At 32.6% G+C, this 15318-nt stretch overlaps 1 protein-coding gene across 1 annotated transcript in view; it reads left to right on the top strand.

Moving 5' to 3' along the window:
- LOC106456849 (integrator complex subunit 6-like) overlaps positions 1-15318 on the top strand; it is a 53782-nt gene that overhangs the window by 17258 nt on the left and 21206 nt on the right. Inside the window, exons 5-6 of the mRNA XM_022382633.1 lie at positions 1190-1330; positions 14772-14992. Of these exons, the coding sequence (XP_022238341.1) occupies positions 1190-1330; positions 14772-14992 (362 nt within the window). The remainder of the gene's footprint in view (positions 1-1189; positions 1331-14771; positions 14993-15318) is intronic.

Here is a 15318-nt window from a genome sequence, read left to right on the forward strand (position 1 = left end):
TAAAGTGTTACAGTTTCTTATTTGTAGAAGGTTTAAGAGGAAAGACCACAACCTAATGAACTAATTCATCACAAAACCTGAAAACTCTGACTTCACTTTTTTGAAAAATGAAATGGTCTTTCCTTTTACTCCCGATCAACAATCAAATATCTTTTCTTGAATTATGAATAACATGAATGGATTGAAATATTTAATTAAATTATCTCAAAATAAACCTTCATTTTGGTGCATATTGAAATTAGCCTGAATTCTTCATAACCTGTGAATAGTAGGTGACCCAATGGGTCACGGGTGGTCTAGTTTAATTTTTCTACCCTCAAGGTAAATGCTTTAAATTTTTAAATGATTAAAAATGATTATGATTCAAAAATAGAATGTTCTGGGTTCAATAATTTTATTATGGATAACTTATATAATTAATCAGTCATAGCTATTTCTTTTTCAAATCAGCTAACATAAAATTAACCATTTAACCTTAATATAAGCTTTAGAAACTTGATTTAATAGCATTTAATTGCAAACAGAGTAGAGAACACATTTAATTGTAAGTCAGATTTAAAGAATAAATTCTTTCAGTGAGAAACATCATTTATAATATAAAAGATTGGCCATTGCTAGAAATATAACCATCAGCTAAAAACAGATTTTATTGAAGATTGTTATAGGTAACTTTTTAAAGTTAGAGGAAAATCCCTTAAACGTTGTATCAACCTTTTTAAGAGATATCAAGGCAGCTAAGGATATTTTGTACTATATTAAATTTTTAATAATAAATATATACATTACAACCAAAAATGTGCAATCATTATGTACTTCTCAATGAAGTGGATTGTTTCTCATTCTCTACTATGAATGCCAACAAGAGTGTTTTTTCGTTTTTTTTGGGGGGGGGGGGGTATATCTACTCAATATATAAAGAAGGCAGGGTTGAAATTATTAATATTTTATCAGACTAAGCAAAACTCCTGATTCAAAAGTTAAAAGAGGGATGGAAAAGACATTAAAATTTTAGATAACAATGTGATGTAACATATGGCATGATAATTACAAATTAATCCTTTTCTTTTCAGAAATTTAAGTGTTTGATACCTTATGATCATTGTACATTTTAAATAAAATGTATTTTATTATTGATCCTAGACTTTTGTGTATATTTTGGTAATGATGATGAAACATTTTTGTTCTCCAGGACGATCTTATGCTGTCACTTCTCATAGAGTATTGATGCAGTGCCTAGAGTCATTAGTACAGAAGATCCAGAGTGGGGTAGTCATCAACTTTGAAAAAATTGGCCCTGATCCTCCTCCCGTTATTAATGAAGTGTATTCAGGTAGCCACATTTATTATTGATGCTATTAATATTAAGGAAAAAAATTGTCAATTTCACTAAATTTCAACTTTTATTAATCTATTATTAATAACATAACATAATGTTTTGGGACAATATGAGACCTATATTTTGTTTGCTTACGAAGTGCCAGTATCATCTTCTAGGACTATTAATGACTTTTCAGTGAAAAACATATTTTTGATTAAATATATGATGGCATTAGTAGTTATGTTTCATCTTTATTCAGAATTTTGAAGACTTTTTCCAATAGTTGCCCATTTAATTGAAATAAATGGAAAGCTTCAGTTGTTGTATGTTTTCTAACTGACTGGGTGTGGCCAAGTTGGTAGAAAGCCACTTCTGTGAATCCAAAGATTTACGGTGTGCGTCCTGTTGCTGCAAAAATGCACTCAACATTTTGGGACTGTGCGTACGTTATAAAAATGAAGGCCAAATCCCAATATACAGTCAAATAGCAAGAGTTGGAAGTGAGTGCTGTTAGCCACCCTGTTTTCTTTTAAGTCTGTCAGTTCAAAATTAAGAATCATTCTGTGTAGATAGCCCTTGTGCAGCTTTACACAAAAATTATAAAATAAACAAGATTTTCTAACTGTTAGTGTATTGTCGGGAAAGCCATCATGTATGAAATTTTATGACAGAATTCTGAAAAATTATATATTGTGTAATACCTACTTGATGATGAATTTTGTAATGTTTCTTACGTTACACAATTATGTTTTGCACTGATCATAAGAATTCATCCATATTTTTTATGGACCACTATCTTAGTCTTTCTCAAAATGCCTGCCCTCCAGTGGCATGTCTGCAGACTTCTACTGCTAGAAACTGGGTTTCGATACCTGTGGTGGGCAAAGCACAGATAGCCTCTTGTTTACCTTTGTGCTTAATAACAAACAACAACTCAAAATGCCAATATTATGTGCCATTATCCTTTTATCATAGAATAAAACTCAAAAGAAATTTTAAAATCATTTTGCTTGATAAACTGTAACCAATACAGGGTTTTACTCAGACAAAAAAAACATTACAATCCAGCTAAATGGCATTGTCATCACATGACCAACACCTGAAAAACACTCACCAAAAGTATGCATCTAGGCTTGGTTTTCTTTGCTAACCATGATATACATTCACTGTTGTGGCTGCAGTCTCGCTAAATTATGGCAAGGAAGAAAGTGGTGTTATAAAAATTGCAACTGCAAATTTCTGAAGTAAATGCTGAATGCTTTTCATACGTTTTGCTTCATTGTCCATATACGGAATATTGGTAATATCAATACGATGGGAGTGATTGAGAAGCTGTTTTGTAGTTGAGCCAAATGTTACAGATATAATAGCATTATCTGAACTTAAATAACATCACTTTAACTGAATTTAACACAGACTAAAATTCTCCATCTCAAAATATTTTACTTTCACAAACAGTATCTTATTTAATTGATGCACAATGATCTCATAAATTTAAATTTGCACCACTATGAAAATTTCATAGTTAAACCTATTAAACAGACCTCCCATATAAAACATCACTCATCTTTACGTATGTATTATTAATAATTTGTCAAAAGCTATGTCAATTATTTTTGCTTTCTAGTAAGCAGTGCAGAAAATCAATCAATAATTTCTGTACTTTTTTCCTTGAAAAGCCATTGAACCAATGAAAAATGACAAAATTTACTTTGTTTAAAAGAAAATGTTAAATATGAAATCTTCCATTTGTATGTGGTTCCACTGGACACTCTGTAGTAATAATGAATAGTAACATGTATATTACAGTTCTTGACAGCCTGTTAACCAACACTGAAATGTTCTTGTTAGTGCTTAATTTTGTTGTCTGATGAATGTAAGTGCAAGTACAGCTGTATAGCAGTACGAGTGCATGTATATTACTTAATATTTTTAAGGAGAAATTCTACACACTTTTGTTGCAAGGATTCAAAACATGTAATTTTATTTTGTATGTATGGATAGTTGTAATTATCATGAGTTGCTCTACCTGCTCTTGAACATTGCAAAGGCTGTTTGCAAGCATTAATAATGCAAACCCTAATATGTGTATACAATATTTATTTTACTCTATTTTGCATGTAAAAGGTATGTATGTCTTTCTTTTAATACGTTGTTTACGTGTTAAAAAAAAAAGATGACATTACCACATTATTCAATTTGGCCTGAGGGGTGAAGTAAGAAGCTTGTGTATGTTCATGATGACCTTGAATTACAAAACTTGTGAGTTCTTGTAAGCAGAAAATTAACTGCTAAACAATACTTCAGTAAAATAAAAACACTTAGGAAGACACATCAAATTAATTTGTTAACTTTCCATGGCATATAAATAGAAAACATTATTAAATTAAAAGACATAAGCCCTACATATCTTCAAGTTGCCTCAAAATATAGTAAAAAAATTTACAACTTTACACTCTAGTGTAACTACTCAAGGAACAATGACGCTCTACAGCAAATAAATTATGAGAAAGAAAATAATCTGTTTTTCAAACAATATAATTACAATTTTATTAGCTTCTGAAACTTGAAATTTCTAAAACAAAACATGTGGATTGTTGAATTTTAAAGTTCTTTATATCACCTTAAGCAAATTGCTGGTTTTCAACTAGTTGAGCTAAACATAAGCTTCAAATAAATGTGACATTTATAGAATTGTCTACTGATAAGTTGTACCTGTGCAAGTGGGAAATTTATTGTGCTAGGTAGGGCTAGAAGTTTTTTTAATTACTTTATCCAAAACAAATGTTAATATAACTCACATCAAGAGAATGTGAAATCTCAACATTTCAGTTATGATTTTATTTTGTAGGTAATTTGAGGTGGTAGATCATACAGAACTTTTCAAAACTTAGTGGTGTCATTTTGCCCCTGGAAAAACTGAAGATACTGGGTTGGAAAGGATTAATATTTCAATCTACCTAAATTTATCAGTAATTCAATGTTAAAGTACTGTACATACCTCTTGAGCTGAGATGAATATACATGATATTTTCAAAAGTTTGAGCACATTTTAAAACATAATAACTTTTAAATGAAAAAACAAAGAAATGTTGTTCTATGGGCCCTCAAATTTTATACCACTCCACATGACCTTCTGCACGTGTTTTCACCACGTATCAACAAGCATACATTTTGGAGTTGTGTTTTTTTAATATGATCTTTGAGATTGGCATACGTAGCTGGATTTTGGGTATAAACTAGACTTGATATGGTATTATTAAGTGCATCGTGAAAACAAATTGTAAAATGGGATGATACTCACCTTGCAAAAAAGTAACACTTTCAGCTTCCACTTGTTTGAAGAAAATAAGATCTCCATCATGCTCAGATATTAGTCTGGTGCAGGGGTTTCTAAAGCATTTTTCTCTGGAGGTTCCAGGACTTTCAGCTAAATAAAACTGAGGGTCCCACAACTTTGAGACTCCATATAAAAAATTAATCGTACCATTGAAATACAAAGTCTTAATGTTATAATATTTTCATTAGATACAATATTGAGCTAGTTGATGTTTTAAAATTCAAGGAAAGGTACTTAAAACAAAATACACAGTGTGTCATGTGTCACACATTAATTAAGTGTATCAAGATTCTAAGGCTTTTGTTTTCACTATTAGAACTGGATGATGAGTGGATTTTACAAATCAATTAATCATTGGGCTCATCAATTGATTATTCTCACATAAAACTAAAATAGTTGTAATCATTGGAAACACAAATTTCAGTTTGTTGATAATTTTTGTGAGTAGTAAATCTAAACTTGTTAAGCTGAACAACCTCTTTGACTACAAATCTAGTGCATTGCACCCAGTACGTAACCACCAAAGTAACCATGGGAGTAGTCAAACAACAACTTTTGATAACGTATGCTTATCTTTACAAAATTTCACAGGTTATCAATAAATCTTACAAGACATCCATACAAAAAATATTGGATTTTTAATTAAATATTATATTAAGATTTTTTTAATTAAAAATTTGCTCATGAATTTTTTTTTCTGAATATTGATATCCAACATGCAAAGTAATTTTGATTTTAAGATTAAAAATACTTCATCTGAAAATTGTCAAATTTCACTTGAGTAATCTCTTATCACACATTTCTTTAGAAAAACCTTATATTTTATCTGTTATTTTCTCTACCTCGACTCTATTAATTTGACTGACATCTTAAACACCATAAAAAATTAGGAAATAGATTTAAATTACCCTTTTTCCATTCAAGAATGACTGCATATTGTAATGGGAAACCACAAATGTTTATTCTAAATACCTTAAATCTCATAACATTGAACCAATGAAAAATGACAAAATTTGCTTTGTTTAAAAGAAAATGACCTTTGAACCATGTCTGACTAATAATACTGCCACACAAGTTGTAATTCACGTGGTGCATGTGGAGGTCACGTTACCGTATTGAATAGCATAAAACTACCTTTTACAAAGTACATATGTCTTACTCTTCTTAGCCTTAGTGCTAGCACACCAGTATTTTGTAAAATACAGTCACATTTCCAATACGGTACTTCTCACAAGATTAGCTATTCTCGTTTTTTGCTGCCCTCTATATGCAAACTTTTTATTACATATGCCACAAGACTTCCACATATCCCTATTGGAATCAAATGGTTCCAACATGTCTCTTATGCAAATCACCATGCCTCACCTATCCACCAATAGAAGCACAGTACACTCACGTGATGCATGTGACTCCCTCTATGTGCCTCTACTGAATTATCACTTCTCGTTTGGCAGCGCTTGCACTCATACGTGTTTCATCTTTCATCATGTTTGAGATTGTATTTTCTCAAAGTGGTTTAATTTGAAATACTCAGTTTTTTTGTTTACATTATTTCAATTCACTTACCCTTATTCCAGTTGCATTTCTTATTTATTTCAAATGCTTTTGTTGACTACATCACTATGAATTCCGAATTTGATTACACCACTTTGAGGTGTCACACAATCGACAGGCACTTTTACCACGGGCTTCGGGCACTGGTGACCAACAGGAGATTTGTCTATGTATATTTGCAGGGATATTGTACACTATATGGGTCAAGCTTTATTTACAGACATTGCCCCTCATCCTCCTGAACCTGTGGAATCTGGTCAGGTTGACAAGGCCTTTAATTGCCGGTTTCCACCTCCTGATTTTTCAGTGCCTTTCCACACCCTCCCTGAGGATTCTGTTCAACCGTCCATGGTTTTTTGGACTTTATTTCCCAGGTATGTGATGTTTTATCTTTTGCTCCTATATCTTACCCTATTTGGTGTTTCTCCTGTCCACAGACATTCAAGTTCATGCTGACCAAATCGCCTCTCAGTTGGGCGATGATGTTAGTATGCTTCATCCCTCACAGGCTTCGGATCAGTTGGAATCATTTGATTCCAATAGGGGGTGCAGAAGGTTTGTGGCATGCATAATAAAAACGTTCACATGTAGAGGGCAGCAATAAACAAGAATAGCTAAACTTGTGAGAGGAGGGAAGTACCTATTGTAAATACATTTTCAGTGTAGGAAAATTATAACTTTGGTTTCCATACATTACATATGTATATATGTTATTGCTATTTACGATTAAAGTTTTAAATTTCAGTTATTTTTTGCAAAGCATGGAACAGTAAATAAAAATGTATATAGAAAACAATGATCTCTGCTACTTATGATGTTACAAATGATACTGAGGACAACAGTTGTGATTGTTCCAACAGTTCTAGTGTGCTTACAGAGCTTACTGAGCTGATAACGTCTTCACTTATACTTGGTTGTCTAATATCATAAGAATGCAAACCTGTATTCTTGAACTACTTATGATTTCACTTGTTTGATAGTCCCTGTGCATTGACAGTTTTTATGTGCACAAGAACAAAAAAGATTGTCTTCTACATAACATAGAATACTCTCTGCTTTATGCTGAACATTGACTATTTTGGTACTGTTGACAAAACCTAAAATCTCAGTTTAGGCCAAAATCAACAAGATAGAATAAAACTTAAGGGTCTTTAAAACAACACATTCTTTGCTTCGGTAATTATTTTAATCTTTCTTAGTTTAAAGTTATTATATTTTGAACTGGCTACAACCATTTGTAGACACCCTTTATATCTGCATATGAAGGTTGTTATCCACTTTCACATACTGAAATGTCAAAACGTATATGAATTTAAAACTTTATTACTGATGAATCAAGATAATTTTTTTTTAGTTTTAATATGTATTAATTACATTAGGATTCTTACACTTCCTAGAAAATCTGTAATTTAATTATTTCCTTGGAAAGTCACGGAAACTTTGTTTAAAACTCCTGGAAACTTGAAGTAGAACCTATTGTGATTGCTGCATATGGTAACAATGTGAACATCACTAGAAATACAAGACACCCTAAACATCAATGTCATGTTTACTTGCTTTCATCTGTGTTTTCTCATTTGACCTGAGCTTCCAACTGCAAGTCAATATTTAGACCCTGACTTTTCAAGAGGGAGGCATACATCCACTTTATGCTGTGTTACCCTTGTCATATTTTTTCATATGTTATGCTAGTCAATTTTTGGACTAGTTGTTGCACACTATTTAGTAATATTAGTTCTACCATTAATTTTTTATACTGAAGTTTTAGATCTGGTCAACAGTTAAGTGTTTCAAGGTGCTGATCTGATGTACGTTTTTTAAATCTAAAACTTGTATGATGGATTCACTAAAGTAAATACAAATATGATAATGGCCTACTGCTATTTTGTTATGCTTAAAATGGAAGCTATTTTAAAGGCAAAATAATCTAGAAATATTATCTTTACATAATGATAGTCCTGCTGCTATTTTTGGTAAATTGCTTGTTGAATAAAGAATAATGAAAGATAAGCTGTTTTTTATTTTCATTGACAACAGTTTCTTTGCACATAGAAGACAAATATAATACATGATTTCCCACTGGTATTTTGTGGGGAAGGAGGATCTTTTTAGTCCTAATAGTGATAAAAAGTCACATAAACAGCAGAATTTTTAAATGTTTTTACAGTTTCCATGCTAGAAGTGTGAGAATGTAATTTCAAGTTTTTTTTTACCTTCTGCTTATATAAAGGGTTTTTTTCAGTTCAGTATCAGACTCATCATCTGAGCTTCACCTACAGCAACCAGAAGTCAATAAGAAATACTATTTATGTGCAGTATTATTGATGCCTGTCTGTAAATCAGCAATGACTAATACCAAGGTGACATTTTAATTTCAAGACTTTACGTTGTGTCTCCTTAGAGATAAAAGGAGCCAAATGCAAAATAAATAATGATATAATTATTAATTTGTATGAATAGAATATTTAGAATGAATTGATTTTTCTGATATAAAAAATATATCTAGACTCATTCCAGTGAAATATTCCAATTGTGTAATGCAATTAGAGATTATATAATTTTTGTTAACCTTTTAATACCATTATGAAAGATATTTTTCATATCCACAATAAAGCTTTAATATGTACAGTATTCCATACAATTTGATTCATTATTTTGTAGTGCTGGACACAAAATTTTTTCAGAGAATTTATGAGAAATATACTATTATTTTCCCAGAAACACCTAAAACCGTTTTTTTTATGAAAGTGTGGAAATGCTGTTAGACCTTTATTCTGATCTCTTAGTTGATTATGATGCTGTAATCTGATGCAAATGTACAAAAAATTATAAAGGTCAATAACTTAAAATATTTTAAAATTAGTTCTACATCTTAATATTCAAATCACAGTTGCCAGTAATTCCACTATCTATGTTTCTTTTAATAACATAACTAAGTTATTACTTTTTTTTTAAACAACCCATAGACATATCAGATTAAAAATATATAGCTAATTACTGATTATACAAGTTTCTGAAATATTGAATATATCATATAATGCATTATTCATTGGTTGCTTGGGAATTTTTCGCAAGCACTGGTAAAATGTTTGTGTTTGTTGGAAGTTTAACTAACATGAAGTTTTGCTTTCTGGGTTCTACTTTACACCTTGCAAATAAAGGTTAAAAGATGCTTAAGCTCCATTGGCTGTGTTTTATTCCTGTAACGTATTACATATTTACTTTTATAATAATTCAACAAAATTGTTGCATGGAGGTTGTGATTAATGACTTGATTTTGACCCTAAATTACATTAGGCTTTATGTGTGAAAAGAGAATTCATTACTGCAAAGTAAAAAGTAAAGTCTTCTAATTTCTCGTTTTTTTTTTTTCAGTGGTAATTCTTAAAGAAAAAGTTTGAATTCCAAGATGATATTTCACCTTTTCACACAGAATAGTTTGATTCCTTGTGCATCTGCTTATGAGACTTGCATGCCACTAGCCTTGAGCTAACTCCCACCTAAAAATTGTTTATTTTGAACTGTGCTAGTGCATAATGACATCATCATGTGACTATAGCCCTCCACCAATAGGAGGGTGACACAATCTTCTTGCACAGTAACTTCTCTTAAGGACTTGCACTCAAAATTATCTCATTCTTTTCCTTGGCACTGTCTCAAACAGACGTGTCTTAAACTTATTAACCCATTTGAATTGGGTAGGTTAAAATGCACATTTCACAACTTTTTATGGTGTTACATTCAAAATTTAATTAAACTACTGTATTATCAACTTAGCATCAAAATATAGTTAATAAATCGAATTTCATTATTGTTTAAGTTCTTAATTTTATATGGAAATACTTTTAAAAAATCCTCAATCTCCCATAGTATGAGAACTGTAACATTATTTTTTTCAATCTTCCCTCTTCTCTAATTTATTTACCATCATTCCAAGAACCATGGAATTTAATGTAAATTACTCATTATACTATAGCTATTACTCAGGCAACACACAATTTTTATAGCCTTCAATCTTATTTAGAGAACTGTCTATTTTGCTTCAATTTCAAACTTTATTCCCACGGGAAACATGTCAACAAGCTTAGCTGTATTTTAATGACTGTTATCACATAGTTAGAAAGCCAGAAAAATTGGGATAATTTTGGAACATTGCTGCTTTTTACATGCTATTCTATGTTCTTAGGTGCATTATTTAATTAAATAAAAAATTGTGTATTGCAGTAGTACCATTAATATAAAAAAGTAGGGTTAAGTTTCATCGATAGTTGATAGCAAAAAAAAAAAGACGACAACCCAGGTTAGAATTATATTTTTTTATTTTCATGTGTATTCTTTATTTATTATAAATGGAATTAAAATGTAAAACTTCGAAACTTATCAGATTGGATAAGATTAGATGAAGTAAAATAAAGAATAATAATAATAATCAAATATTTCATAAGGTATGCTCATGAATAGCCCGTGCATTATGTAATTCAATAGGGTAACGTGAGATACATGTTTGTTAAGTGATTTACAACTTTTGTGGCTGGTTCAAAATGCAATAAAATCAAGTATAAATAGATGTATACTGTTACAAGCTTTAAACCATTTAGCATAAACAATTTGTTACAATTTGCAGTCATTCCAGAAATAAAACATGGTAACTTAGAATTATTTCTTATTTTTTTTATGGTGGTTACAAGGTTGGTCAAATTGACTGACCCTATATACAGTTATAGCATAGAAAATAACAGATAAAATATAACGTTTTCTGAAAAAAAAATTATATTTACTTAGGGATTAGGCAAACGAAATTTGAAAATTTTTAGATAAAGAAAAATATTTTTAATCTCAACATGAAAATCACTTTGCACTTGGAGCAGTCAACACTCTGCACCATATAATTACGGACAAAATTTTAGTAAAAATACTTTAAAATTCTGATTTTTTGTCTACAAAAGACTTAAAGTGTACTGAAAGCTTGCCAAATTTGATGAAGATACATTAAGTACTCTCAAAGTCATAGTATATATATATATATATCCACCATGGTTACACGGTAGTTAAAAAGTTGTGTAAAATACACAAGCCCATTGCAGTAGGGTTAATTAATTATGTGAGATTTGCAATAGCTTACTGAACATGGATTTCATTCACGTTTAACTTTCATTCTTTACTAAAAGAAATTTTTTTTCCTGCTTAGTCATTATGAATTCTCAAATATCGACAACTTCTACTTCATCCTTTGATGGTGACAATGTTACTAACATGGGACATGTGGCTACTATAGGCCCATTGTCTGTTAAGGACAGAACAACCATTGTTCAAGGAGTTGTAGGCTCCCTCATGTATACAGGGCCTCCTCCACACATCCATTCGCTTGATGTTCTTTCTCCTCAGTTTGAACATGAGTAGGATGATGATGATTTTGACTGGTTGTTTTTCACCCACATGGATTGATTGTAGGTACTGCTTTATTAATGGAAGAAGATCCTCAACCTTCTATCTTTCTTGACATGATTTCAGAGACCTGTTCTTTTCTTTATCGTTTTCCAGTGTCTTTCAATTAATCTCATTCTCTTCTACAAAAACACATACTAAAGATTACTTTGTCTTTCTGCTTTCTCCTGATATTAAGGTCCATGCTTACTCATTTCTCGAACAAGTGCACACTTTTATTCACATGCCTTGTCCTCCTTGCATACTTGATTGTTTTGTACTGGCTTCTAGCCATTCTTTATTTCAATTCCTTGATTCCCAGTATTTGGAATCTCTTTTACTTGCTAAGGGGCAAGCCATTTAACTTCTGTTTCACTTTCTAGTGCCCAATTTTTAATCCTTCATCTCCTTCTTTCCACTCTCCTATATTGTCTCTTGTCCCTTCACCTTATTTCTGAAGCACTTCATCATGCTCTTGTACTACTACTTCTGTTCCATCCCTCTTTACTTGGTTTCTCTGCTGTTTGGTCAAGATGCTCTACTAGCTAATGTTTGCTGTTCTCACTCTTATCTCTGTAATCTTCATTGGGCTCCTTGTCTTTGCCCAGAGGTTTTCACTGGTGTTTCTGACTCTCTGGAAACCTGGGTTATGGTTACCCAGCATCAGTACTCATTGTCTTCTTTGGTTTCTTGTCTTTCTCTACCCTGCTTTTCTGTTCCTGTTGCGAGGCCTACTCAATCCATATCTCCCCTATCCATTCCTGCTTCCCATCCTCCCACTTCGTAATGTAAGGGTTGTTGCTTGTCTCATTGGTGACTGTCCTTTTGTGTGTTGCCCAGTGTGTGTCTTGCTTTGTCAAACTTTGGTCTCCATTTTTGGCCAACAGATGGGTTCTTCAGGTTCTCACACACACAGTCTATCTCTCCAATTCACTTCGTCCCCTATCATTTTCCTGCTTCTATTCCTCCTCCCTCCAACTCCATTTATCTTCATCATCTCAAGGGTGTGGTATTGGATCTCATGGCCAAAACCACTATCAATAGAATATTTACCCCCTACTATGTTTCTGTGTAATCCCTCAAAAGACCAAGGACTGGCATATGGTTATCAACTCGCTGTCTCTCAACCAATTTTTAATTATCCCATGGTTCCAAATGGAGGGTTTCTTTTCTCTCCAGTGGTTCTGTTCTCCTGGTCTTTTACGCATTTCGATAGCCTCATCATCTAGACATTTTCTCCATTTCATCCATTAGAATCAAGTTGTTCAATTCCATGCTCTTTCCTTTGGCATTGCATCTGCTTATTATGTCATGTATCCATTCACCCATCATATTCATTAATTGGAGCCAAGGTCCCATTATTACATGGATGTTTGCCTTCTTCTGACCCCTTCTCAGGAGGACTCCTTTTCTCACACCTCCATTCTTCTGCAAGATGCTACTCAGCTGGAATGGCTAATCAAGCATTCCAAGTCTTTTCTCACACCTATCCAATATTTGGTACATCTGGGCATGTTTTTCGACTCTTCTCAGTCCAGCTCAACTTTCGCCTCTTCCTCTGTGAGCAGTGAAATATCTTAATACCAAGATTTGCAATTCATATTTACATCCACAAAATCTTTTTGCTTTTGAATATTCTGGCTTCACTAAAAACACTCATTCCTTTAGGCTGTGTCCACATGCACCTCCTCCAGTCCAACCTTTATTGGGATCCATTGTCCTTGATAGTGTGCTTCCCCTCTCCTCTTCTCAAGAACTAGTCTTGGTGGCTCGACTGTGCCAATACTACAGTGTGCATCCCCTTTCTCTCTTCCCAGATTGTATTTCCATCTTTTCACAGATGCTTCTCTGTCAAGCTGGGAACTCGTATATGACCAATGACATGACTCTAGAGGTCCATTCAACATATTCAACTTTCTTGCAGTTTAATGGATACGTTCCTATTTCTTCATTTTTCTTATGGATCAGTTGGTCATGATCCATGGTTATTTCTTATATCATCGAATGGGAGGATACCCATTCCAGGACTCTGCTTCTGCACCTTGGTCTACTATTTTGGGCTCATTTCCACTTGATATGTGCTGGGATATCTGAACATGGTGGCACATTGCTTCTCTCAGCTGGCCTGGATTCTACCCATGTAATGGTCTCTCTGCCCTCAAGTTTTTCATTGGGTTTGCTCTCAGTTGGGCATACCCCTCATTGATGCCTTTGCCACTCCTCTCAGCACCAAATTCCACTCTTATGGTTTAGTTTCCTCATTCTGGTCCCTCTGCCATCAAATTGTGGGAAGTTAACTTTTTTCTACCTGAAAATGCATTTCTGATAGGTACTCACCTTCCCACTTCCGGTGCACTTTCTTTTTTGTCTTGTCTAAGAATGAAGTTACTTTGAGTGCGAGTACTTTAAGGGAGTTACTGCACAAGAAGGTTGCATTGACCACCTATTGGTGGATAGCTATTGTGGCACGATAATGTCATCATGCACTAGTGCAGTTCATATTAAACACCTGATATTTAGGTGGGAATTAGCTCAAGGCTAGTGCCACGTAAATCTCCCAGGCAGTTAGTTGCATGAAGAATCAAGCTATTCAGTATTCAGAAGTGAGTATCTTTTGAAAATACATTTTCAGTTAAGGAAAATGTTAACGTTACTGGTATGTCTTTGAAATACATTTCTTTGGTTACCTCTTGGTGTAAAATATACCTGTTTTTGTACTGTTGCAGTTTTGTAAGTGCAGAGAAAAATTCATCAATTGAAGGATAGTAAAATCTCATCAGAAAATGTTTGTTTTAAAATTCTTGTCAATAAGAAGTATATTCAAAGAAAGAAGCAACCCAAATTTTTGGAATCAAGTATTCATTGAGAACAAATAAAGAATATGATTTACATTTTTTACTTAGTTCTCATTATTGCTTATTAGTAAATAAATTTCATTCTTACTTGTTTTTCATTTTTTTTACAATTTTCCAATTTATTTATATATATAAATGTGTGTGTGTGTGTATATATAAAAGTATGTTTTATATCTGTTGTGTATCACATTGGTAGTTTTTGATTTTAATGTTAACATTATTTATTTTGAAGTCTAAATTTAACTATTATTACAGTTTCACTCATGAATTATCATTTCAGAAACAACAGAAGATAAGCAAATAAACGAGACACCAAACCATAAGGTGCCAGCTGCAGGACAGAATGGGTTAGGACAACAAACACCTCATTCCATTACAAGCACTGCCTGGCAAAGTTCCCATAAACTGATTTATGTCCAGCGTTCTGCACAGAAAGGTTACTCAGTTGGTCATTGGCCAATTCCAGAGTCATTTTGGCCAGATCTCAACAGTCCAGCTTTGGTTAGGAATTTTTAAAAATATTATATTCACTGTATTTCTAACATGTGCCCCCCTCCAATACTGAAATACAAATGATATGTAAATTTGTAAAAATATTTATACAGTTTTGTGAATATTCAATTTCCTTATTTGTGCTCCTATTTTTGTAGCAACTGTTTAAATGTACTAACAACATCATTCTGTTTTATTCAACCCTTGAAATGTTTTGTTTGATTGAGTTGATGCAGTATGAAAACAAACATTTTTGCTTAGATTTGTAGGATATTTATATACATGTGTGTGTGAGGGTTCGGATCCGCATACCACCAAACATGCTCGCCCTTTCA

This window comes from Limulus polyphemus, unplaced genomic scaffold (genome assembly GCF_000517525.1).
Source record: "Limulus polyphemus unplaced genomic scaffold, Limulus_polyphemus-2.1.2 Scaffold264, whole genome shotgun sequence".
Lineage (NCBI taxonomy): Eukaryota > Metazoa > Arthropoda > Merostomata > Xiphosura > Limulidae > Limulus > Limulus polyphemus.